At 42.7% G+C, this 26,468-nt stretch overlaps 1 protein-coding gene and 1 long non-coding RNA gene across 6 annotated transcripts in view; one reads left to right on the top strand and one right to left on the bottom strand.

The window, feature by feature from the left end:
• The window catches only part of HMGA2 (high mobility group AT-hook 2), a 145,172-nt gene extending 128,115 nt beyond the window's left edge, over window positions 1-17,057 (bottom strand). Inside the window, exons 1-3 of one of the 5 annotated variants that reach the window (XM_072843145.1) lie at window positions 16,259-17,057; window positions 13,620-13,706; window positions 3,187-3,237 (exon numbers count right to left, since the gene is read on the bottom strand). In XM_072843145.1, coding sequence (XP_072699246.1) covers window positions 3,187-3,237; window positions 13,620-13,706; window positions 16,259-16,369 — 249 coding nt within the window. In that variant the 5' untranslated portion in view covers window positions 16,370-17,057. The remainder of the gene's footprint in view (window positions 1-3,186; window positions 3,238-13,619; window positions 13,707-16,258) is intronic. The other 4 variants (XM_072843146.1, XM_072843148.1, XM_072843149.1 and 1 more) reach the window with 4 other exon arrangements.
• The window catches only part of LOC140642488 (uncharacterized), a 59,265-nt gene continuing 47,292 nt past the window's right edge, over window positions 14,496-26,468 (top strand). Inside the window, exon 1 of the long non-coding RNA XR_012038909.1 lies at window positions 14,496-14,866. This is a non-coding gene — a long non-coding RNA (uncharacterized lncRNA). The remainder of the gene's footprint in view (window positions 14,867-26,468) is intronic.

Raw genomic sequence — 26,468 nt, 5'->3', positions numbered from 1 at the left:
GTTTCTAAGAGCAGTGACATGACTATAATCTACAGATGTGACTAGTGAACATTATAGGATACCCTAAAGGTAGAACAGATAAAAGGTAGAAAGACCAGCTAAGAGGCAAGCCATGGAAACAATCTTGGTGTCCACCTACAGATGAGTGTTTAAGAAGATGTGGTCTGTGTGTGTGTCATATCGCTCAACCGTGAGAAAGAATATTGGATGGTATTGCTCAACCAAGAAAGAAGAAAATGCCGCCACTGGCTTGGATGGAACTTGAGGGCATCACACTAAGGGAAATAAGTTAGACAGAGAAAAACAAATACTGTATGAGATCACTTATAGGTGGAATCTAAAAAAACCCTAAACTTACAGAAACAGAGAGTGGAATGGTGGTTGCCAGGAGTGGAGGGTGGGGGAAGTAAGGAAATGTTGGTCAAAGGACACAAGCTCTCAGTTATAAAGTCTGGGGATCCAGCATGCTGATTATAGTTAACAACAGTGTGTAATGCTTGAAAGTTTGTTAAGAGAGATCTCAAATGGTCTCACCACACACACAAAAAGAAATGGTAATGATGTGAGGTGATGGGGGTGTTAACAAATGTTGCCACAGTAATCACCTTGGAATGCATAAGTACCAAACCAACGGTTTGTATTCCCTCGGGCTACGCAATGTGATATGTCAGTTATCTCTCAATGAAGCTGGGGGACCAAAGAGAGGCCTCTCTTGATGGAAGCTGTTGTGCCCATTTACTCTCATTGTCTTTGCTTACGTTTTATTTCATTTTAGCAACATTAATCTCATGACTGCAAAGAACTTACCATTTTCTATTACGTTGCATTTTAGAAAGTTTATACAGGTCTTTCTGAATGGTTAGCTCAGGGGGATAGGCTGTCCTCTCAAAGTTCTGATGCTTAGACATTGGCAGACCCGGATCTGACACGCATGCCAATGCCAACTTAGTCAACAGCATGTTCACTAGCGTAGAATGCAGGCGGCACTTTTTGACTTAAGCAGCTTTCTCTTCACTTGCCAGAACACTCCGGGAGCCTTGAGTGTATGTCAGAAGGCTGACTATCTACCCTGAGACCACCAAACTGGAAAGGCCACGTGGGGCAGGGGGTACTCCAGTGGACACTCCCCGATGCATCCAGACTTCCAGCCCATCTTGCAAAAGCTCCAGGTCCGTGAGTGGAGAAGCCTCCAGACTGTAGACTCTAGAATCACCTCCAGCTGCTTGAGTCCCCTCACTGAAGCCCCCAGACAACCAGAAGCAGGGACAAGCCTTTCTGCTGTGCTCTGTCCATATTCCTGACCCAAAGAATCCATGAGCATAATAAAAATGTTTTTTTTTTCTTTAAACAGTATTAAGTTTCGGGGTGGTTGATCAATCACTCAGAGATAACTGGAACCATTTGTACAACAAGAAAGGTGATAAACCCACCAATTGCAGAGCCCACATGATACTCAGATTTGGGTGACATATTTCAAAAGATTAAAAAACAAACATCCTCAGAAGAGAATAACAAGAATGTTCCTTTCGGGAGAAAAAAGTGAAAGGACTGAAGACATCCAGACTACAAAAGACAACAAACGATACGTGTTAATCGTCTTCAAATATTTGAAAGACTATCATGAGTAAAAAGTGAAAACAATTACTCTGAATACTCCCAGGAAGGAGGCCGAGGGACAGTGAGCAGAAGCTACAGGAAAGCAGATAGATGGATTTTCTGATGCTCAGAGCTTTCCAAGGAAGACCAGGCAGCCTTAAGAGGTAGTGAGTTCTCTAACACTAAGGAACTCAAGCAGTCCAGATGATGACCGCCTGGTGGGTAGGTTTGGAGAGAACCCATGTATTGACCAGAAGGTTGAATGAAGTGCTCCTACTTTAAGGTTACACTGCAATGCTGAGGTGTTTTTAATCTAAAGATCATCTCCATTTCCTTGTGCTAAGAAATCTAATCCCAACACATGTTGAGCAGAGGAAAAAAAAATACAAGATGAATAAATTAAATGAAAGGCAATACCACAGTATAAATAGAAAGCAATGCTGACTTCTAGAGAAAGGAATGGCATACCAACAGGAAAATATAATCCAGCAGAGTAGCAAAGACACTTCAAAAAAGATGAAGCATACAGAATAAATGGGGGAGAGCGAAAAGGAGAGCCAAAGATCCCATCGTGGATGATACCTCATGTAGAGAAAGCCTTTATCTTTCTCGAGAAATGGCCTTATTCACTTTTAAGACTTTGCTCCTCCATCAGTGGGAAAGACAGATCAGAAGAACATAAGTGTACATGTAGCAGCAACGGGAGCAAAGTTGGAAGTGGAAAAATTAACGAAGCTCTTCAGTGATCACTGGCTTTCTGGCCTCAAGGAGCCACAGTGTGTGCCTGTGGCATCAAGAGCACTTGCGTAAAAGCCAAGAACCCACTATTCCGGCTAACGTCAGTACGCAGGAATGACCCACTAAGGGGAGCAAACACATCTGGAAACTTAAAACCTGGTTTCCTAAAAAGCCAATATAAAAAGGGAAAACACAAGCCACCTTGAAAATGAGATGTGTCGGGTGACGGGCACTGGGGGTTATTCTGTATGTTAGTAAATTGAACACCAATAAAAAAAAAAATAGCTAATTCTATTAAAAAAAAAAAAAAAGAAAAAAGAAAATGAGATGTGTCCAAAGCAAAGCCATGAAGGAGACAAAACAAAAACAACAGAAAAAAAAAGGAGAAGAAGAAGAAGAAAAGAAAGAAAACGTTACAAAGTTATCTCATACACATTTCATCTGCGTTTTATCACCATTTGTAATCAACTTCCAAGGTTTCATAATACCCTTTAACCTTAGTCACTAACCCACTGAACAAGTCATCTCATTGTTATCCCCGCTTGAAGGAAGAGTGGAGACTCTTTTCATGTTGATAAGAGATAGAAAGAGGAGTCACTCCCAGGAAAGAAAAGCATTGTGAGTAAACTCCTGGAGCCTAATGGCAAAAGGGCGGTGATAAATCATTCCTTGCCTTAACCCTTTCAAGGACTCATTGAACCAGAAGTCCGAAATACATGTGATTGATCAAATAAAAGTAATTTTCACTTAAAATACAGAAAATTGTCACCACAAAAAAAAAAAAAAAAAAAAAGAGAGAGAGAGAGAGAGAGAGACAGAGCGCGAGCCCAGGAATTACTTCTGATTACTCACCCATTTCCTAGGTCTGCCTCTTGGCCGTTTTTCTCCAGTGGCTTCTGCTTTCTGCAAAATGAAAAAGGAAGTCATATTGCTTCCTATCTGACATTATTGATTAAGTGCTGCACCAAGGGACACATGCCAAGTGGGAGTGTCCTGGTCTACGACGAGGTATCGAGGTATCGAGATTGCTTTAACAATCCCATTCTCCACGAAGGCTCATCTTCTCCATGTTTGAGTAGATCTTCCTTCCAGGTTTTTCATTACATGAAGCACAGAGATATCTACCCATCTCTCACCCTCAAACACTCCCCTGGAATGCTCTCCTCTGAAATGCATGAAAATCCTTTTGATAAGCCATTTTGCTTTTAGTTCTAGCCACAATTTAAAAAAATACGCCTACTTACCCATAATCATATAGTGTTTTAGCAAAGGAAGGTCTTTTAAATGATTTTCTTTCCACCTCGCAACGAAAGTTACGAAAATTAATATTGTTATGTTGTTTTACAACGTACAAAGCGCTTTTACCCACATTGCTAATGAAATGGAAGTCAAAAGTAAGTAAGAATACACAGGCTTCTATTTCAAAAAACCAAACGTTTGCACACTTCTGCATAGTTAACTTCCTAGGTCTTGCCCAAAACCATCACGTGTCAATCAGTTCATTGAAAGCAGAGGGGGAAAAAAAAGGTTAGCAGAAATCATCAATGTTTGTCCCTGTGGTGAAAACTAGGGGTGCCAAAGATAATGATTAATAAAAATGTATATTATTATCAAGAAGCTCCCACTCAACACAGGCATGACATGAATATATTTTTAACCACCTTGAGCGTTTGTCTTGTTTCATAGAAGATTTCTCTGGTATCAAAGTTGGTTTTTGCCCTTTGAATCAAATTTTAAGATAATCTATAAAGTAATTTCCCTATGTTTACGGACCCTACTCCACTCCCCAAATACACCAAAACACACATACACACACAAGACACACATCCTTCTATAAAAACATATGTTTACATTTTTCAGGGTAAAGAAAAGTTAGTACGTGCTCTTGCATATATGAGAATCGTCCCAAGGCTACATAAACACAAAAATACAAGTAACCTGAGCCAGGATAACTTGTTTTGCATTTTGCTTTTGTTACCTAAGCTAGCAGCCAATAGGTACTTGGTACACTGATACTAAAATTACCTGTTATGACTGTCTACACTGCCAAGTAGACTCTCCTCTTTCTCTCTTCAATCTGTCTTATAAAAATAGATGGAAATAGATGATAGGTAGATAGATAGATAGATAGATAGATAGATAGATAGATAGATAGACACAAAATAAGCCACAAGATTTCTCACAAATAGTACCTCCCTGACCTGGCATTACTCTCCAACGGGTCCTAGGAATTCACCAAAAATCTGTATAACTTTAATACTGTTAGGTCACATTTCTTGAGCACATGTGTTAATCTTTAATCTTTACAACAACCTTATAAGGTAGGTATTATTATTTCTCTCATTTTGCAGATGAGCAACTGAGTCTTACATAGTTGAGGAAAGGCACACCCAAAGGCGGTAAACGGCTCACCTGGGATTTGAACCCAGTTCTGCTGGCCTCTAAAGACTGGGTTCCTCCCCTCCTAACAATAGTACCCCCTCTTAGCCTACATACATGCTCTACCTTACAGAGATATTTGAGTCAACTAAAATTGGTCGCTGACTCAGCTCAGTCCCCCAACAGAAGGAAACCGGGTAGCTTTTAGGTCAGTGTAACCGTCAGCTTTGGGCACGGTGAATGGCTCCACAAAAGAATCACTTACTGTCAGGGGTTAGTGGCACTGTCCTCCCTTGAGCTATAAGGGCGTGCATGAGGTTAAGGAAAGCCAGGGGTGCCCAGGGAACCACAAGCCTCCTGAGTGTTGTCTCCCCGAGAGGGAGTTGTCTTCACAGGAACACAGACTCTACTTTGGAAAGCTTCGATTCAAACCCCTGCTCTGACTCTGGGCAGGTCCCTGAAAACCTTAATCCGGGTTCATGTGTGAAAAGGAGATAACGCCTCCCGGGAGGAGCCAAGGGCCCACCCTACAGGAGGTGCTGGCTACAAGTTCCTTGACTCCCAACAAGATGGAAGTCTTCAAGGGAAGGTTTTCCTTCAAGTTAGTCCAATCTCAAAGAAGGGTCAGTCAATGCAAATATTCCACTACACACCCATCTGTCACCTTTAGGATGAAGCTTTCAAGAGACCCCCTGGCTAGTACATAGGGAGTTCCAGCAGTACAAAATTCCCCAATACAGAGACAGTGTCTGATTTAATCTTTGGGATCAACGGGGAGACTGCACGGTTTATCCAGTAGTACATGACACAAACGTGGAAGATAGAAGTCCCTTGGTGGGCACAGGGATGATGGGTGGGTTTAAGAGGAGGAGGCTATCGACCCTGGAGGCCAGCAGAGCCACACCAGGCTCTCTCCGCACAGTTGTCCTGTTTCAGGTGTGCTCTGGGCGTATCTAAAATCTGCTGAAGAGGAGGTTGTTTTCTAAAAGGGTTTCACTGCATTTCCAAGTCAGAGAAAGCAAATCTCTCAGGAGAGAAAGCCCTGCAAATAAGAGGACTTGAAAACGAGCATCGCGCTCACAAAAAGCCTATTCAAAAATAAAATTCGCACCATTAACTAAAGGGCAAAATATCACAATTATCACTTGGACTTGTTAAAAGCAAACTTGCTCCTTGGTCTTCAGGCCAGTGTGACATGTAAACTGAAACCCTCTTCTGAGTCCACATCTACAAGAAACACATTAGCTGTGCTGTGTGGCGTCGATCTGGGAGGTTTTCATTGTTCTTTAAAACCCACATTATTTAATCATTCTGATCAAACTTCACAAAGGCTGCAAAACAAGTTAGGATTTTAGTTTGTAAACCAGCAGAGATCCAGGGTTTTTACACAGAGGAAAACACTGGCTTTAACGTTTTTTCCCCCCTGTGTTTAATGCTCTTCGGAATATTATTTTTCAATAGAAGACAAACAAAATATTTCAGAGGCTTGTTTTGTTTTTAATACATCAACATATACAATAGTGTGGGGTTATATATTTGGTTTTCCTTCACCAGAGTGGAATGTGGTCCTATACTACAAACCCGTGTAAAATTGAGACAGTAACTTGTTCTAAGTATTTACAGCTTATGGGGGTGGCAGGGTGAGGGGTGGGGGAAAGAGGCTGGGAATTGTGCATTTGTAAGAACTGAAATTTCAGACTATGGGCACACGATTATACGAATATTTGCAACTACCACATATCTTGTTAGAAGTGTTATTTATTCCTTGCTTTTCATATTTTTGCCTCTTTTAAAAAAAGTTTCGATTCAGAACTGTATATATAGTTTTATGATATGCTTAGAAGCAAGTTCACGAGGGTTGGGAAGAACGTTAAGTGGGAAATGTAATTTTTTCCCCTTTTTTTCTAAGAAGTCTGGTACCCCAGGCTCTCAGATGTACTCCACATTAAAAAGAAAAATTAATTGAAAAAGGAAATCCACCTAACAAATAGAACTCTTAAGCTTGGAAACAGTGCTTATATCAGGGCCTGGTACGTACGATGTGCTCACACATTTATTGGATGAAGAAGGAAGGAAAGAGAGAAACACTGGTGTTTACAGCACGTGTGTCTTATTTCCCTCTTGCCATCAGAATTCTGCAGCTTGGCAGGAACTTCAGAAAGCAATTCATCTAGACCCTTCATTGAACAAATAAGAAAACTGGATGTGTTCTGACCTCCAAAGACATGGCCCTGTGGGTTCTGGGGGCCAGAAGTCTGGGGGTATTGGCTGCAGGAAGTACCCATTTCCAATCTCTTTATAAGCTTGTAGAGAACTTCTCTCCAAAGGGTTTCCTGACACTGGGACTTCTTTTTATTTATTTATTTATTTATTTATTTATTTATTTATTTATTTATTTAGGATAGTCACACACAGAGAGAGAGAGAAGCAGAGACATAGGCAGAGGGAGAAGCAGGCTCCATGCACCAGGAGCCTGACGTGGGATTCGATCCCGGGTCTCCAGGATTGCGCCCTGGGCCAAAGGCAGGTGCCAAACTGCTGCGCCACCCAGGGATCCCCTGACACCTGACTTCTAACCTGCATTTCACATTCCTGGAGATAACATAAACTACGCTGTCACAATAAGAGGACTTATTGTAAAAATGTATATGCATTTTACAACATATCCGACAGTGCATAGTAGTAGAAAGATCAGAAGCTTTAGAGTGAGATCTGAATTCAGGCCCAGGTGCCACCGTTTTCTAGAGGTGAACGTTAGACATGTCACAGTTTACATCTTGGGATCAGTTTTCTCACTGGTGAAATGAAGACCATTCTATCTCCATCAGAGGATGAAGGAGCTAATATTTATGTAAAGTGCCGGACAAAAGCTCCAGCACGTGGTAGGTGCTCAAATGTAATTTTTTTTCTCTCCCTCCATATTTTAAAATGTTACCCTTAAAAAGAATACCTCGCAATTCTGAGTGATTTTTCTGAGCATTATCTTACTTCTATAGGACAGCTATTACTTGCCCCGTTTCACAAAATGTGAGATTAAGCCAACTGCCCACGTTCACAAGCTGTGAAACTGAGGCCCAATGTGATTTTAAGGCCAATAAAGGGTCTGTTCTTCTGGGAGAGATTTCATATAAAATAAAAGAGCCATGGGCAAATTTAAAAAAGAAAAAAAAAAGAAAGAAAAGAAAAACTTCTAGGGTGAAAATTAAATGAGTCGTTGAAAGTAAAACATTTCTAAGCCTCCTGTAAGGACATGGACAATTGCTGAGAATGGAAACCAGGAGAATTATCCAATGCTGACTTTTGGGTCAAATTTGGATAGCTATTAAATTTTGTTACTTTAAATGCTCTCATCACATTTTATATGTACTGTGATAATGCTAGAAAGCACAAACTCACCCCAAATCAATCAGCGCCTCTGCACACAGATCAAAAATAATCATAATAATAATAACCTAAAAAAAAGCTATAAAAACATTTGGGCATAGTCACTTGTTTTGTTTTCATGTACCTTTGCATATACATTTGTAGACTAAGGCCTGCAGAGCTCAGAGCATATGGAGCAAGCCACCCAAGTCCAGAAAGCCACATTTTATTTCTTCCAGTTGTTCGTTTAAATATATAAACAGTGCAAATCAATGTGCATGGGAGTCAAAAATCAACTGGACTGAGCAATTAGACTAAGTACTGAGGATTTCTCATTTTACCTTTCTGACAATCCAGTTCTGTGGATTTCCAAATTTCAAGTACAATCATTTTTAGTCTTTAAAAGGGGTTGCCATCACTGCATATTTTACAATAGGAAATATAAGCAAATCCTATCGTCCACTGTAGTTCATGCTCATTTTACCCAAGGAAGCCCTTTATTGTCGACTCTCGTCATTATTTACACATGCCTGTCTTCACCTATACAAACACTAAACCAAAGCCAAGGCCAAATTGACAGAAAGAGCTATTTCAAAGTTTAAGATTCTCCTCCTTTAAACCATCACTCTACTTTTTTTTGGAATCAGAAAAAAAACAATAGCTCCAATACAAGAGTTCACAGGGGTTACCTTCTGAGCAAACTGCCCCTTATGTCACCCTGGAGAAAATAAAGTGACTGCACCATTCCTCTCTAAATCGATCAGAAGATGCCATTCAAAACTGTCCAGTGTCTTAAAAACAACAGAGAACAGAAGAGAACAAAGCAGGAGCCTAAAACATCATCACTTTTCAATCTTTTTCTCCTGATGAGAAGAACAAAAATTCGTAACTGAGAGTTTCAGAGTCTAGGAGAGTGAGATTCACTCTCCTAGACTCTGGGGGTTCACAAGGGGGTTCCAAGGTGAGCTCTGAAAACTGCAGAGGGTGAGCTGACAAGAGAGGTCTGACTTAAGTGACATAAAATGCTCTTCAGCCTCCACCCATTCTAAAGAAAGAACTGAAACACAACATAATCCCAATTGGGGATGCTCTATCTCCTTTGCAGAATGATTAGTTGGGACTTTGAGATAAAAATGAGCCAGTGTGGCTGGGTCAGTCAAAGCAATGAGGAGCTCTGGATGGTAAGTTCAGAAGAATGACAGCTTCCAGAAAAATCGAACTAGGGGTCCCTTGATATATAGTTACTTCATAAAAGAATTCAAACACTTTTGAATCATCCATATTTGGATCATAATCTATGATGATTCAAAGGCATTACCAGGTAGAATTTACTGATGCACGCATTCAAGGCTTGGTCCTCCGTGGCAAAGTGAAGTGGGGAAGGAAAAGAAAAGTCAATTATTCATGTAAATCAGCATAAAAGATCAAGATAATGGAGATAACACTTAGGTTTTCCTTAACTCCATCTGTCTGGATACATGTGAATGCTCAGATAGGGCCCTGAATCCCAGTGGAAATTGCCTGCCATTCAAACACACAGGAATCAAAGGAAATAATACTAAAACCATAGGCTGGAACTGTATGGTAACTTTGCAATGCCCATCTTTCCCTGACTTACCTAATAATGATGCCTCTGGTTACTCTTTCAGTTGGGCCTATTATATTCTGGAAAAAAAAAATCTTATCCTTACTCAGCATCTACGCTCTAACATTTCTGAAATGATGAATAAAACCTACATTCTCTTATCATAAAATACCTGTGCTTGGCATTAGTCATCATTTATGACAAAAAATCAACCACGTTTCTAAGAATGCAATTAGAAAAAAGCACAAATCTGCCTTTATAGTGTCCAATCAATACCAGGCCTTTTTTGTACAAGCAAATGGAAGATGCAGATTAAATATTCACCTGAAGAGATTACTTGAAGTACACATACTTTACCTACACGGTATTTTCGTTCTGTACCTTGCTCTCTAGCTCTGGTCATTACACCTAAAGTCAAGGAAGTTCAACCAAATCTATGACCCTATGAAGTAGGGCCATCTTACACCTGAGATCCTTTTATATGCAATTTCCTTCTATTAAAATTTATTTCAATCTCAGAAAAAAAGAGGTGGTTTTTTTTTTTTTTTCTTTCCTTGAAAGTACCTGAATAAGAATTAGCTTGAGGCTTACAGCTGAACTGGACTTGTGACCTTATACATAAAGTGGAGAATGAGTGACAGCCCCTCCAGGATTCTCTCATGATTACAAAGCCACAATAAAAACCCTACACAACCAGGAGATTACATCTTTCTCTTCTCTAAACGGAATGCAGAATGCAAAAATACAAAGTATTTCCATCCAGCACAAACATGAGAGGAAAACAAAGCAAAACAAAAATGAAATTGAGAGACCACTGGTTATAGGTATATCTCAATCTAAAACATAAATTAAAAGGTCAAGACATAGCCACACATGCATATACACATGCACACACACACAAATTATTTATTCAGGAAAATATTAACTTCTGTTTTTTTTTTTTTTTATTAAGATAGCAATATGAAGTTGGTTCAGGGACAGATTTTGAGCACTCAGAGATTGGGTTTCTCAGCAATGATTAGAATCGCCACATAATGGTCATCCGTGGGAATCTGTTGGAATATATTATTGGAATATAAGCAGATTGAAGAACCATTACCTTTCTCTTCCAAAAGTTCCAAGCACAACAAATTGTGCTTCCATAAATGTTTGTTTATATTACACAAATCAATTTTATATTGACTATGGCCTGAAATTAAAGTGATTGCTAATTCACTAGTCCTCCACTTGGTCTTGCAACATGCAGCGTGCATTGTCAAGTTTCACATTGCTAATTTTCCAACAAGCAATTTTGTTTTCAAATGCCCCAAGGCCAGTGACTGAGTCCAAACACAAACTCTGTAAGCAAAGAAACTCCAAGGAGCAAGAAATTTTAAACACACAACATCATCAGGATTCCAGTGTCCACTGCATCTCTTCTAATTTTAGAGCTCTGTTCTCCTATATACTTACCAGTTTTATTTTATATTTTTCATCTGGATGAGTCTCAGTTTGCACGAGAATATCCAATTTATTAATCATAGGAGACTTCTCATATCTATTCTGGTCAGTCTAGCAGGGTATGTTGATCTTACATGTTATGAACAATATAACCTTTCGTAAAAAAGATTGCTTCTCAAAAATCCTAACAACCATGTTTTGTCAGAATACAATATATGTTTGATAAACAAATATGTTTGATAATCATGTTTACATAGAGTAGTAGCAAACTCAATAAATACTGATTTGAAAGTGAAAATACCTTAAGTTTACACATGCCATGAACAATTCATCAATGTCATTCATTATTTTGCAAAGTATTATCTTCTCCAAATGAAGCGTAATCTATAAAACTGAAGAAATGTAACAGTCGTGTTATGGCAAATATATTTACTCATTTTTATTAGAAGGCACTTTTATAACAGAATTGTGTGAAATAATTTTGTCTGGAGGAATGAAAGATCTCAGGGAAAGATTTCTGTGGGAAAAAGAAAATCTATCTCTGCTTTAGAAATTGTAATAATGTACATATCTACATGAAGAATTATCAGAAAGATGAGTAGCCTAGTAGGATCATTTGTAAACGCCTATTACTAAAGCAACTAAAAATAAATCAAACCTTCCTTGGGAGGAGGCCAATATTTTTTTTTTTTTTTTTTTTTTTTTTTTTGCTATTTTGCTTTAGGTAGTAAATTGGACACAAGTCTCAGCTTTCCTTTTGTCAATAAAGATTTTGTTAGCCAGTAGTAAACTTTTCAAAATGAAGAGAAAGAAGGTGATGGAAGCATCAATTTACTCATTCAAAAAAATGCAATACAGTGAAATCTGAAAGATAAGATTCATTTTCCTTTTCTTTTTGTCTTAAATTTTAAATAAATTATTTATGATGAGATATACAGATTTCTTCCTGGGAGATGTTGTGATGATGCATTTTTTTCAGAGCAGTTACATCAGAGTTTCAATGTCTGTTAGCTACCTACCAAGATATTCCTTTGCCATTTCACTAGAGTAAAATTAAATTAGGTAAACCCCACACACTTGTGCAACATTTAAAACCTCCTTTGTTAAATTAGCCCCTTTCAGCTAATTTCATAAAGCAGGCAAAAATGTAACAAATGGGAAATATTCATATTAGAAATACCAGATTATATACAGTCAGCTCTAAATGACAAGGTCACTTAGAGCTACTTGAAAGTTTATTGATTAAATGTGGGTCACAATTAAATCTTCCCTGTGTGAAGCAGCTGTATTTAAAGATATGAGGAATCTGCTCCTTCACTTCAGCTCTGTTCAGGATTATTAAAATAGAACAGACAAGAACTCATAGTTACTCCCTAAACAACTTTATATGTATCACTGGTTGCTATGGCAGTTTACAACACTGAAAACTATCACATCTAACATGGTTAGTGCCCACAGTCACAGAGAAAACCACACAAAACATCAGTCCCCAAAGATGATCTTATAACCCTTTCTAACAAATACTGTACGTGACGTACTCACGCCTACTAAAAGGGTATACACAAAATTTACCAAAATTCACTGCTCAATCTTGAACCTCTGTTTTCAACTAATATACAGCCCTGCAAATAAAATACAGAAACTTCTTTGGATTACGTTATAGAGCCAAAAGAAGTGAGTTTTATATTCACCTTCGCTTCTCTGAACATGTCTTGACCCTGAGATATTTCCTCTTTGCTAGCTCAAATACAAGCAACATGAAGTTGCTTCAAATTGCATTTTAAAATTTATACATAAAACTACAAGAACTTATAATGGACTGGATTCTATCCTGCCCCAAAATACACAATAATCGAAATCCAATACTTGTTTAAAAAGCTTCTCACCCCATTTTAGAGCACTGCTGTATCACCTGATGGAAAGGCATTTTGAAAGATTATGTTATATTGCATGTTTACTGTAAACAAACAACATACTTTATCATCACATTTAAATCTGTAGAATTCATGAAATTTTTCTTCTCCAGCATCCCATAATTGGATTTACTTCTAATTATCATTTGGCAAAGTACTTAACCTTATGGAAGGATTTGGTTTTACATATAATCATGTACATCAGCACAAAGCAAATCAATCTTTATTATTTTTGAAGGAAATTGCAAACATCGCCATCAAGCAAATCCTATAGTTTTGACTTATTTTTAACTCTTTCACAACTGGCTCAGATCTTAACTGCGTCTTTCTCCACTCCTCCCACCCCTGGTTTTGAGTTTCATATTATTTGGTGATTGTTTGTTTAAGAACAACACTGGAAGCATCTTCATTAAGCTTTGTATGCTCAGCAACTGCTTAGAAATCTTACTTCGCTCAGACACAGCAGAGGTAGGAAATGAGTCTTGGGTTACCCAGTTGGGACAAATCCTTAGGTTTGGATCTAGAATGGGAAATTACAGGGACGGAAGTTCCTGTGGTCATAGAGAAAGTTGGGGGGGGGGACGACTTAGCTTGAGAAATCTCACCTTTTGAGCTGCTTTGGAGGGACTCTTGTTTTTGCTGCCTTTGGGTCTTCCCCTGGGTCTCTTAGGAGAGGGCTCACCGGTTGGCTCCTAAGTGTGGGGGGGAAAAAATGCTGTTGTGGAAGAGTGTCTGAAAGAAATGGACCCTGACTCTACAGTTATATTTTCTGCATGTGCTGCTCAAAAGAACTGTTGGAACACATTCAGGAAGAGCATACATGGAATGATGATGGTACTGAGTTTACAGAAAGAGGAAATAACTATACTTTTAATCCAAGGATTCCAAAAGGAAATTCTAGTTTGCATTTGAAAGCTAGATTCTTGTTTCAACTCCACAAAGGTAACAAAGGCTGACAAGGCTGCAGGTTCTAGAAGGAATTACACATTTTAAAGGTGTAAAATTTGAGTGGTTATGCATTTGGCGACTTATAAATACTTTAGAGGAATGCTACTACTCATTGTACTAGCATTTCAAACAACAGAAATATGAAGCTAACATCATAAATATTTCAACAATCTTCCCTATTGAAAAGATAGTTTTTAATCATCTCTGTGTATCTGCATTGTAAGTCAATTATGACTCGATCAACACATTGTGTGAAGTATTGGAGCAATTATCGAAGATCTTCAATTCAAAATAACTCCGTTCTCCCTAAAATTTTCAAATAATTATGATAAATCTGTTGTGGGAGGTTTTGCTTGAATTATCTAGATAATTGCTTCAGTTCTCCACTTCCTTTTGGAGTTGGAGGCATGGTCTCTAGCCTACATTTAAATGCCTTTTGATAAAAACAAGCATTTCCTCCAAAACCTGCTTTTGAGAAAACTCTTCTGGAGGGGGGGTAGATTGGAGAAAACTAACGGGGGGGGGGGGGAGGAGGCAGAATGGAAGTGTCTGGGAAGGAGAAATTGAAACTATCAATAGGTTTTAGCAAGGCTTTAAATGACTTCTATGCCAAGTAGTAAATACTCAAGTGGTTAAGAGAATGCGATGATTAATATTCCAGATCTTAAATATTTATGCGGTGAATCACCAATTTACGTTTCATTCGGATTCGGTGATTAAATGAGACTAATTAACTTAAAACGCATGGAAGTCTTCAATGAAAATTCGCATCCTCGTATTTAGAGAACCTGAGGAAGGCTCCCTGCAAGCTTCTCTGGGACCACCAAGCGCCAGTGGGCACATCCGGAGCAAACACACCGGAGACACATTTTTCTTTCTTTGTGAACTCTGCGTTAACTTCAAGGTAAAACCTCCAATCACCTCCAGCTCCCACTGCAATTTCTTTTGCATTCTTTTTTTTTTTTTTTGCAGGTAACTCAATTTAGAGTTAGTGTGGGCTGGGGGGGGGGACGGGTGGTAAACAGGTCTGGGTGGGGAGTGCGGGGTGGCGGGGGGGCGCAGAGCCTTCCTGGGAGGTGGAAAACTGGCTCCCAACGCGGTTTAAAGTGTCGCTGGGGCAGAGCGGGAAAACTCCGAGGCCTCCAGATTGGCTTGTTTCCTTTGATGATTTCAAAAAAGGTACAACCCTTTCAGTTTTTCTAAAACGCTCTGGCCAAGCAAACGTTGCTCGATCTCCCCCCCACCCCACCCCCCCCCACCTTGCTCTGGGGCAGCTCGGGCAGCTCGGGCAGCTCGGGGAGGGGGGGGAGGGGGCTCCAGGATTATTTTCTAATCGGCCTATTTGCCGTGGAGGAAGCGCTCCAAGGCTCGGGCTCGCAGGGGAAGTCTTAAAGCCCGCGGAAGCGGAGTTTAAATGCTCTCCACGGACGAGTCCCGCTGCAGCCCGGCCCGCCGAGGCTTGGGACTCGCAGCGAACAAAACCCCCGGCCCGGGCGCTGCGCGCAGCTCCGCAAGCGCCCGCTGCAGCTTAATTGGTTGCATCCGCAGACAAAACCGTGCACTCCGCGGGGTCCCGGGCGCCCCGCGATCGTCGCCTCCCAGCCCCCAGCCGCTCGCCCCGGGGAAGCCCGTCGCACGTCCCCGGCTCAGGGGCCCCGGGGGGCCGAGGCAGCGACCCCGCTACCGTGCGCTCACTCTCGGGCGCTGCTTGCCGCCGCGCCCCGGGCCGAGCCGGCGAGTCCCGTCCCGCCGGGACCCCGGCCCCCCGCAGCGCCCTCCCGGGGACCCCTCGGCGGCCGCCGCGCCGCGTTTAAAGAGCCCGAAGGGCACCGGGCGGGCCCACGAGGTCTTTGTCGCGAGGGCGCGAGTCTCGGGCCACCGGGAGCTCGAGGAGGGCGCCAAGGGGGCGGCGGCGGCGGCGGCGCGCCAGTCTGCAGCCCGCCGGCCGCCCCGCTTGGCGGGAGAATCGGCCCCGCGCCCCCGGCCCCGCGCGGCCCGCGCCCCCCTCCACGCCCGCACCGCCCGCACCTCCCTCCCACCCCCCGCGCCCCGCGGGACCCCGCGCGCTCCCGAGGAGCCCGGCGAGCCCCGGGTCGTGCGCCCCCGGCCGCCGGGTCCCGCGCACAATAGCGAAAGTCCCCGGACGCGCTCCGCCCGCCCCCGCCTCCGCCTCCCCGCCGCGAGCCGCGCGGGCGCCCCGGGGCTCCGCCGCGCGCCGGCGCCGAGGACTCCGCAGCCCGCGCCCGGGGAGCCGAGCCGAGCCGGGCTGCCGCCGCCGGCCCGCCCGCGTACTGACTTGCTGCTGCTTCCTGGGGCGGCCGCGTCCTCTCTTCGGCGGCGCCGGGGCGGCAGGTTGTCCCTGCGCTGAAGTGGACGGCTGCCCGGCGCCCTCGCCGCGTGCGCTCATCCTGCCTCCGCTTCGCCGCCGCCGCCGCCGCCGCCGCCCCGAGCCGGCCCCGCACCTTTCGGGAGATCGGGCGCGAGGGCTGCAGGAGGAGGGCGAGGCGGGCGGGCGAGAGCCGGCGCGCTGCGAGGCTGCTGCTGCTCAGGCTGCCGCCGCTGCCACCATCCACACCGGACGTCCAGCGGCTGCCAGAGAGAAGAGGGGAGGAGGAGGAGGAGGAGGAGGAGGAGGAGGAGGAGGAGGAGGAGGAGGAGAGGAGAGGAGGCGCTGCTGCAGGCGGCGGGTGGGTGCGGAGGTGGAGGTGGCGGTGGAGGTAGCGAGAGGAGGGGGAAGCGAGCGCGCGAAGGAGGCTCTGCAGCCGGGAGGCTCCCCTCTCGGCGTGGGATCCGGAGTTGCGGTCACCGGTAGCAACTTCGGAAGCGGCTTGGAAGTGGAAGAGACTTGGAGGGGATCGCGTCCCTTGAAATGTTAGGCGGGGAAAGAATGCCTCCTCCTCTTCCCCTGCGCTCGGCGCTCGCAGAGCAAGAAAGAGAAAGAGCGAGAGAGCGAGAGAGCGAGAAAGCAAAGAGCGCGTAGGGCAGTCAGAAGGCAAGAGGAGGATGGGGAGGTCCTGCCGGGATCGGGACGGGGATGGGGACGCGGCTGGCGCGGCGGCGGAGGACGGAGCGCGGGGGGCAGCGCGCGTCCTCGGGGGCGGGAGCGGGCGGCGGCGGCGGCGCACGGGCGGAGGGCACGGCTGCTCGCTCCTGCGTCCTGCACCGAGCGCGCGCTGCCCGGGCTGGAAGTTTTCTGAGTTCCTGCCCCAGGATGCAAGCGGGATGTGTGAGTGAGTGTGTGTGTGTGTGTGTGTGAGTGTGCGCGCGCGCGCGCCTGGGGAGGGGGCGGCGGGGTTGGCGTGCAGGGGAGGGAGTGCCCACCTCTAATCGTGGGCGGAAAAAGGGGAGGGGGCTGCGCGGGAGGGAAAGGAGGAGGAGGAGGGAGGCCCGGCGGACCGCCGAGCCCAGGCGCCTGGCCGCGGGCCAGAGGCAGCGTTCGAAATGCAACTGCCTCGGCGGCGGCGGCGCCCGGGTGCCACCCGAAGCCCCGCTCACGTGCTCCCGCCCGGCGGCGGGGTTAAAGGGACAGGCCGGGCATCCCCTGGGCGGCGGTCCCAGGAAGGCACCGCAAGGAGGCCGCCCCGGAGCCGCGTTTCGGGGCTTGGCCTTTACCTGCTCCTCCACACTGCGGGGAGCGGCGGAGGTCGCGGTCCCGGGGAGCCGTAGCAGCCGGCCCCCGGCAGCCAGCCGTGCTCGGCCCGCGAGAGAGCCCTCATCACACAGCGCACGACCCAGCCGTGCAACTCCGGTCCACACTCGCACAGCCGCACGCCTGCATAAGCACAGGCGTGCTTGCACGCAGCTACGCACGCACCTTCGCAGACATGCCCGCGTGCAAACAATGTGCACACATGCACACGGAGCGCGCCGGCTCCTTTCGGTGAGGTTTGTTGGTCCCGGTCCCTCCTGCCCCCCCTCCCCCGCCGCCGCCCGGGAAACCCTAGAGGCGACGCAAAGTCTCCCCGACTCCGGGCTGGCGCTCCAACGCAGGGCAGACGGGTCGCCCCCCGCGAGAACCCCGCCGCTCCCCTGCTCCCCAAAACTGCGCCAAGTGCCCACCTCTCCCTGCGCTTTACCTAGCTTTAACCTCTTCCCTACGAACTCCCTCTCTGCCAAGTCCTAATTTTATTGCTTGGGCTGTTTCTGAGTTATGTGAGCACTGTAATGACCACAGTCCGTTTTTTTTTTTTTTAACTTAAAAAAAAAAAAAAAGGTGGAGTGCATTTAAAAAAGGGACCTCTTTTCATCCTTGAATAAGAAAGGGGGGGGAGAGAAAAAAAAACAACGCCCGAAAAAATGAGGTTCGGGTTTTCACACATCACGCCCCAAATTATTTTGGAGCGATTCCAAAATGAAAACGTTCACCCGAGGAAGAAAGGTCCCCCGCCCCCCGAATACAGACCACCGTGGAATACAAACGCCTGCTTTACAGCCCCGCGCGGGGAGCGGGGCGCAGCCGGGGGCGCCGCGCCTGTGCAGGAGGCGCGTGTAAATGTGTGCCGGGCGCGGCGGCGCTGATTGGTCCGCGTTGCCATTTTAAATCGGTTTCCAGCTGCCCCGTGCAGCGCCGGGACCCTTCCCTGCACGTTGAGTGCCCCGCGGGAACCCGGAGCTTCTCCCGGGTCTGGGAACGCTTAGCCGCGCTGCACGGGGAGCGCCTCCCTCCCTCCGGATGGAGCCCCGCAGTTGCCCGGGGGCGGGAGGCAGGGAGGGCTCTAACGGGCCCGGCCGGGAGATGGTATCTGCACCAAAGGGATCCAAACTCCACGTACCAAGCACCGCGGTGACACCTCCTAACTGCAGAGTTTGCACTTTTTTAAAAAAAAAATGTGCTCCCAGTCGCGCTGTGCCGTGCGCGTGGTCCTTACACACACACACACACACACACACACACGAGACGGGCCTCTCGCTCTGTTTTTGTTTGCTTGCTTTTTTGCAAAGACTCGAAAGTGCTGAGGATGGATGTAGGAGGAGAAATCCCCGAGGGCTCCAGCCCGCCAGGTTCAAGTGGGTACGTTGCATCCTCGGGTATTTCTTGCACGTGCACAGAGGCTGGCAGGAAGGCGATCCCCAAAAAATGTGAGATTTGCATTGATCCTTGGCCGTAAGCAAAGCACACACACGAAATATTGGGGAGTGGGAGGGAACGTGCGGCCGCTTGCTTTCAGGCCACGGTCCCTTTGCCATCAGGTTGTTCGACCCCTGTGGAATTTATCACAAGACTATAAAACAAATGTTGCATCAAATTTCAATCTAAATCAGTTTTATAGATTTTAATTCCTGGAAGCTATATTTAATTTTTTTCTTCAAGTTTTGTTGTTGTTGTTGTTGTTGTTGTTGTTTATTTCCTGTAGGAGAGACGTTGCAATGTGTTTTCATCTTTGAAAATATGCAAGACTTAAAAAAAAAACTGTGTGCTATACTGTTTATTAAGTTTTTTTGTTTTGTTTTTTGTTTTTTGTTTTTTTAAAGATTGGGCATAAGCTGGGTTGGGTGAAAGTCTTGGAGGAGAGAGTCCTTGTCTCCCTCGTTTTTTGTTTTGTTTTGTTTTGTTTGTGTGTGTGTGTGTGTTTTAAAGATTTATTTATTTATTCAGAGAGAGAGAGGCAGACACACAGGCAGAGGGAGAAGCAGGCTCCATGCAGGGAACCCGACTCAGGACTCGATTCCGGGACTCCAGGATCATGTCCTGGGCCAAAGGCAGGCACTAAACCGCTGAGCCACCCAGGGATCCCTATTAAGTTAAATGGTTATATTTTGAAGAAAAGTTTTTTTTCCATCCACATTGGGGGGGGTCCCCGCCCCTCAGTTTAAGTTGCTCAATTGTTTACTTCTTTTTTTTTTTTTTTATTGTTTACTTCTTTATCTCACCATGTTATTACCCATCCATTGGAGGGTAATGAATTAGAAATAAGATTCAGTGTTTGCATCAGGTCAGCTCATGAGTGGGTAGTAAAATCAATTCAGTGGATTCACAGGTCATTTTTTAAAAAGAATACAATAAATAATTTCACAGGTACAAGTTCTGTTTTAGTTGCATAGGACATGTATGTAAAAGTTGTATTCAGATGCTTTTTTTCCCCCCCTACCTCTTCAATATTTTAGAAATTGGTGTTTCTCTTGGTGTTCAGGCTCTCTTGGCACTGCCTTATCACATCTTAGCCAGTATCTTTTCTATTTTAGTGGTATATGTAATATGGCACCATAGATCAGTGAAATATATGCACTAAAGTCTCTCTTACTGTGGGCTGCAGTGTAACCTATTTAAATGCCACTGGCTAGAGAGTTAGGAGAGCTGGACTCCTTTACAACTGATGTCTTGTTCTCTAACTGTGTTTTGTTTATATGTAAATGATATGTAGATTTATGGAGACAGGTAGTATTTCTTTTTTTTTTTTTTTCAGGTAGTATTTCTAACACCTCTTTTTAGCACCAGTTACGTGTAGGTAGAGTTCAGTTCATAATATAGACTTTTGGTACTTGCTAATTTATTGCTATGACAAACTTACTTTTTTTTTTTTAAGATTTTATTTATTCATTCATGAGAGACACAAGAGAGAGAGAGGCAGAGACACAGGCAGAGGGAAAAGCAGGCTCTATGCAGGGAGCCCGATGTGAGACTCGATCCCGGGTCTCCAGGATCGCACCATGAGCTGAAGGCAGATGCCCAACCGCTGAGCCACCCAGGCATCCCCAAAGTTACTCTTAATGAGATTACATGTAATCTACACAAGCATTACGTGTATTAAAATATCTGAATAATTCTTTTGACAATAAAGAAGATGCATCTGTGATGAAGAGACTGAGGTTCTCACACTGCACTTTATCACATCGTGTTTGTACTTTAGTGTAGCCATAAATTACAGAATAATTTAAGGATTTTCTCAGATTAGAACAGATTGACTTAGTCATGGGTGTATTCTGTATGTAATTAAGCAGATTTATTATAACCAGATATTTTGGAAGTCAATTTGGGGGTCACAGAAAAAATTATAACTAATACTTAGTGAACAGAATGCATAGTATACACATATACGTATATAGTAGTATATCGAAGCCCAGGAGAGTGCTAGGTAAACACATATTTTTGAAAAATATTTCTAAGGTTTTGATATGGACTCATTTGTACTGCTTACACTCACATTTCAGAAATTATGTCTTTTAAAACATGCTTAAAAATTAAAAAATTTTTAAAAAATAAAAAAAAATGCTTAGTGTTTATGAAATGTAGGAAAAACAATCTCTAAAAAGTTTCCCTGCATGATCACCAAGAAAGAATATATGCGAGCAGCCCGGGTGGCTCAGCGGTTTAGCGCCGCCTTCAGCCCAGGGCGTGATCCTGGAGACCCAGGATCGGGTCCCACATCGGGCTCCCTACATGGAGCCTGTTTCTCCCTCTCCCTCTGCCTGTGTCTCTGTGCCTCTATTTCTCATGAATAAATAAAATTTTTTAAAAAAGAAAGAATATATATATGCTGCGAGTTAACATTTTATTGATGGGGGTCAGACAGGCTTTCTAGTCCCATAAACAAAGATCACCAAACAAAATGAATTTGTCTACTCATTTGGTCAGTCAATCAACAAACATGAGTTGGTTTTACACTAATCTCACCTATTGTCCTCTTAGGACTCAGGAAGGTAATTCATATTGGACTTGGAGAAAATCTCTTTTGAAACAACTACTCATTTAAAATCTTATTTACCTATTATGTTAAGCCTTTCACTTACCCTTACAAATATTTATTCTCCTTTATCTGATACATAGTTCATTCAACAAATATTTATTAAGTACCTAATATGTGCCAGGATTCGCAGGATATTCATTTTGACAAAAGTGGTGGAATCAGAACAGAAGTGGAATAGTTTTATTTCCATCCCTCACTCATTGACATTATACTGTCATCTTGGTCTAGGTATGCTATCAAGTAGCTTTGGATAACTGGAAGAATATGAACTTTTAAATCAGCTTTAAGACTGCAAAGTGTGGCCTGCAGAATGTTAAAAATGACTCCCTTAAGACTTCTTGTGCTCCTGGTGTACGCACCGTGCATAATCTATGATGGATTTTACTCCTACGGTAACGTAATGTTAGATAGTACAGTTTACCTGAAGATAAATTATCCAGGTGAGCCTGACCTAATCATATGTGTGCTTTTAAAGCAGAACGTTATCTCTAGCTGATTTTAGGAGAGTAAGTTAGAGATTTGGAGCTCAAGAAGGATCTGACTTGCCATTGTTGGTTTGAACACAGCGAGGAATGTGGGTAGCCTCTATTTGCTGAGGGCAGCCCCAGGCTACCAGCCTGCCAGGAAACGGGGACCTCTTGAGTAGAACCACAAGGAACTGAATTCCGCTAAAGAGAATGAGCTTGGAAGTAGGATCTTGCCTAACACCTCCAAGGAGAACTCAGGTGATCACCTTGATCTCAGCCTTGTGATACCCCCAGCAGAGAGAGTTTTGACCTACAAAACTGTAACCTAATAAATGGGTGTTTTAATGACGTTGAAAGTCATTAAGTCTGTGCAACAATAGAGAACTGATGTAAGAGGGATCTGGTCAGATAAACCTCCCCTCTTTTTTCTATCCCATGGACAACTCCCAAAACACAATGACTCATGTAGTTTGTTTGGAAATGTCTCCACAACCACCAACCCACCTGCTATGTCTCTTTGGGCTTATAGTGAAGCAAAGGCGGCCATGGAAACACATCATCTTGCATTGCTTTCCATCCTCCTCAATCTCTCTCTTCTCTCCCTCTCCCTCTCTGCCTTCCTTCCTCCATCTTTCTCATTCTCCTCTTTGTCTCCGTATCTTAGAACTCCTAAAGCCCTCATACTGGAGGGACATGGGGAGAGGTTACATAATTAGATAATTCCAGGTCCACCTAACCCATCCCAAAATGAGGTAAATAGATCAGGGAGGAGAGATCCCTGCTGGGCCCTGCCCCACTTGCAGATTTATGAATAAAATAAATACTGTGTTTTGTTCTCAAGGCATAATTTTTGGGTGCTTTGTTGCATAACAATAGAAGATGACCCATCTTGTTTTCCCTAAAACTAGCCTTATCCCAATTAATAATCTTAAAGAAGCGATTTATGTAGCTAGAAATCACTCTTAGCCAGGAATCACTCTTAACTACTCTTTCTCTTTCCACTTCAAGTGATCACCAAGTGCCTCCAGTTCTGCCTTCTAAATATTTCTTGAATCTGTCAACTCTCCACCTCCAGCGTCACTACTTTGGTTAGAGCTCTCTCCAGTTCTCATTTGGATAACTCCAATGTCTTTTCTCTCTGCTCTCTTAGCCTTAAGTCTTACACATTCTCCACAATGCTTCTAGAAGAATCTATGTCTTTTTATCAGTTATCCTTTTTTCTTATCACAAATACAATAGTCCTTCTAAACCTTTTTTTTTTTTTTTAAGATTTGTTTATTCATTTTAGAGAGAGAGAGGGTGGGGAGAAGTGGCAGAAGGAGAGAATTTTCAAGCAGACTCCCTTACTGAGCATGGAATCTGACATGGAGCTCCATCCCACAACCCATGAGATCATGACCTGAGCCAAAACCAAGAGTCGGATGGATGCTTAACTGACTGAGCCACCCAGGCAACCCCTTCTAGACTTTAAATGAACTAATATAGATTCATGCTGCACACTCTGGTCCAGAGTCAATTTTCATGCAAATAATATGTCATGAATATTTTTATGTTGATGAATGTTGTTCAATAACAGCAATTCAAATGGCTTTCTCTTATTCTGCAGTAAATATAAACATCTGTACTTATGTATACGATAAAATAGAACACCTAGAAATAAGTAAGCATTTGATTAAAATTTTTATGACATCCTTGTGAAAAACATAAAGAAATATGGATTGAATGTTATGCATTCTTTTGTGCTGGCATCAACTTCAAAGGTAGTCTCTTTACCAGCATCCTGGCATAACTTTTAAATGTTCATATATCCTAAAGGTAGAAGGGAAAGCTAACTATTGATGCCCAGATTAAGATTCAAAAAGATCACAACAAGCCATAATACAATTTCAGAATATGAATATGAAGTATGCAATCAGTTTCAAAAGGGCAAAAAATATACCTGTACAGGGTAGAAAAAGTGACTTAAAAGCAATTGCTAGGGTTGCATACAAGACTAAAAAATTAATCTTAAGCTAGCAACCTAATATTGCTAGGTTCCAGCTCATATCCATTTTGCCCTTCTAATTTGATAAAAGAACACCCACAGTGTTGAGTAGCAATATACCTAACAGTAAAACTGCATTTCACAATCTCCCTTTTAGATTAGTCAATGAAATATAATCACAAATCTTTAGGATGTAGTTCTGGGACAGTGCTTTAAATGGGACTGACTCAGCTGAGAGTCTTCTCCATCTGTGTGTGGATGACCAGTTGTTCTAATACCATTTACTGAAAAGACTGGCTTTGCTCCATTGTATTTCTTTTTCTCCTTTGTCGAAGATCAGTTGACTGTATTTGTGTGGGTCTATTTCTGTGTTCATTACTCTGATTAATCTATTTATCTATCTTTTTGTAAATAACACACTGTCTTGATTTATAGCATTATAAGTAAAGCTTGGAGTTGAGCAGTGTCAGTTGTACTTCTTCAAAATTGAGTTGACTATTCTGGTTCTTTTACCTATTCATATAAACTTTAAAATCAGTTTATTGATATCCGCAAGGGATTTGATGGGATTTGATAGGGATTGTGCTGAATCTATTAGGCCAAATGTCAAACTGGCATCTTGACTATATTATATTGAGTCTTCTTATTCATGAACATGGAATATCTCTACATTTATTTAGTTCTTCTTTGATATACTTCATCAGAGTTTTGTAGCTTTGAGTTTATGTAAATCTTCTACATATTTTGTTAGCTTTATACCTAAGAATTTCATATTGGGGGGTGCCAATGTAAATACTAAAGTGAGTTTAATTTCAAATTCCATTTGCTCATTACTAGTGCATAGGAAAACAACTGACTTTTATATATTAACTTTGTATCTACAATCTTGTTATAATCACTTATTAGTTACAGGATTTTTTTTTTTTTTTGGTCAAATGTTTGCAGTTTTCTTTGTGAACAAAAACAGTTTTATTGTTTCCTCCCCAACCCGCATACTTTTTATTTCCTTTTCTTGTCTTATTGCATTGGCAATTCTTCAATTACAGTGCAGTTTTCCCTACCCTAGTACTGGCTCCACAGTGATTTCTGCTCTGGGAAGTTGTGATTCTGTATATTCATTTGTCTCTTCAATTTTTGAGGCAGTGATATACCCTGTACTCCCACTTCTCTTATGCATCTAAGAATTGTTTTTTCAGTTTGTTCAGTTTTTTACCTGGTAGGACAGATGGGTAATTTATAAGTTTCTTATATCCCAGATTAGAACCCAAAAGTCCCCACAAGTGGCTCTTAAATACCTAGAGAAGGTTATAATATCACTATACTTTGCCCTTGTCAATGTACATCAGGAAAATTATTTACAATTCTAGGCATCATGTTTTAAGAGGGATTTTGACAAAAAACAAAAACACAAAAACAAAAAAAACATGTGATCCAAGTGGGATTTCCAAATATGTCAAATGAAGATAATTTGAAGCAAATGGTTTTTAGCCCAAAGAGAGACTGTGGCACTATGATCACCATCTTAAAGAACTGCCATTTTGATGAAGTAAATTTAGACATATTCTTTATTGTTTTAAGCAGAGAATAATGGGTAGGCATATTTCAATCAGATCTGAGGTAAAACTTTTTAAACGTAGGGGCATTTGAAAACATATTGTTTAATCTTATTGCATAGTAAGTGGATTTCCAGTTAGTAGAGATGTTTAAGCAGAGACTTTGTGACAAAAGAGAGGAACACTGTGGTTAATGTCTGGAGCAGGAGGGCAGATTAGGCCAGAACCCTTTCTTCAAGTGGAAGTCATTCTGAAGATGTCTCAATCTATTCCCACTCCCAGAAAGAATTGCCAGAACTTGCCAGAATAGAGCTTTAAAAGACTGGATTACAAGATAGGTTGAGGATTCTGACTCCAACTCATAATGTTAAGTAGCCTCAGTTACAGATCAACATTTGCCCATACATGATTTTTTTTCTTTGGTCTCCAAGAAAAGTATTGAGAAAAGATCCAGTTTATTACCTGAAAACTTCTAAATAAAAATAAAATTCCCTATTATATTTGTATCATAGGTATATGATTATTGCATATTTAAAATGTAGCTACTACATTATTGCTAAAGGGAGATTTTAGTCTGCGCCTTCATTTTCATAATTTTGGTAAAGTATACATTGTAATATATTAGTAACTGTCATCTGTTATAACAGTAATAAGAAGCAATAACAAATCATAATAAGAATGAATGAGAAAGCACCCATTTGCTTTCCTTTTCTTTTTATTTTTGAGAAAGCACCCATTTGGTATCAAGTCTTGTTTCAGGTACTTTTGGGGAGGGAGGTAAAGTTCAGGGAGAAACATAAAGGAAAGAGAAAAATAA

The sequence above is a fragment of the Canis lupus genome, chromosome 11 (assembly GCF_048164855.1).
Source record: "Canis lupus baileyi chromosome 11, mCanLup2.hap1, whole genome shotgun sequence".
NCBI classification, from domain to species: domain Eukaryota; kingdom Metazoa; phylum Chordata; class Mammalia; order Carnivora; family Canidae; genus Canis; species Canis lupus.
Note: the sequence above shows the minus strand (reverse complement) of the source record. Positions and strands in the feature narration are given on the sequence as shown.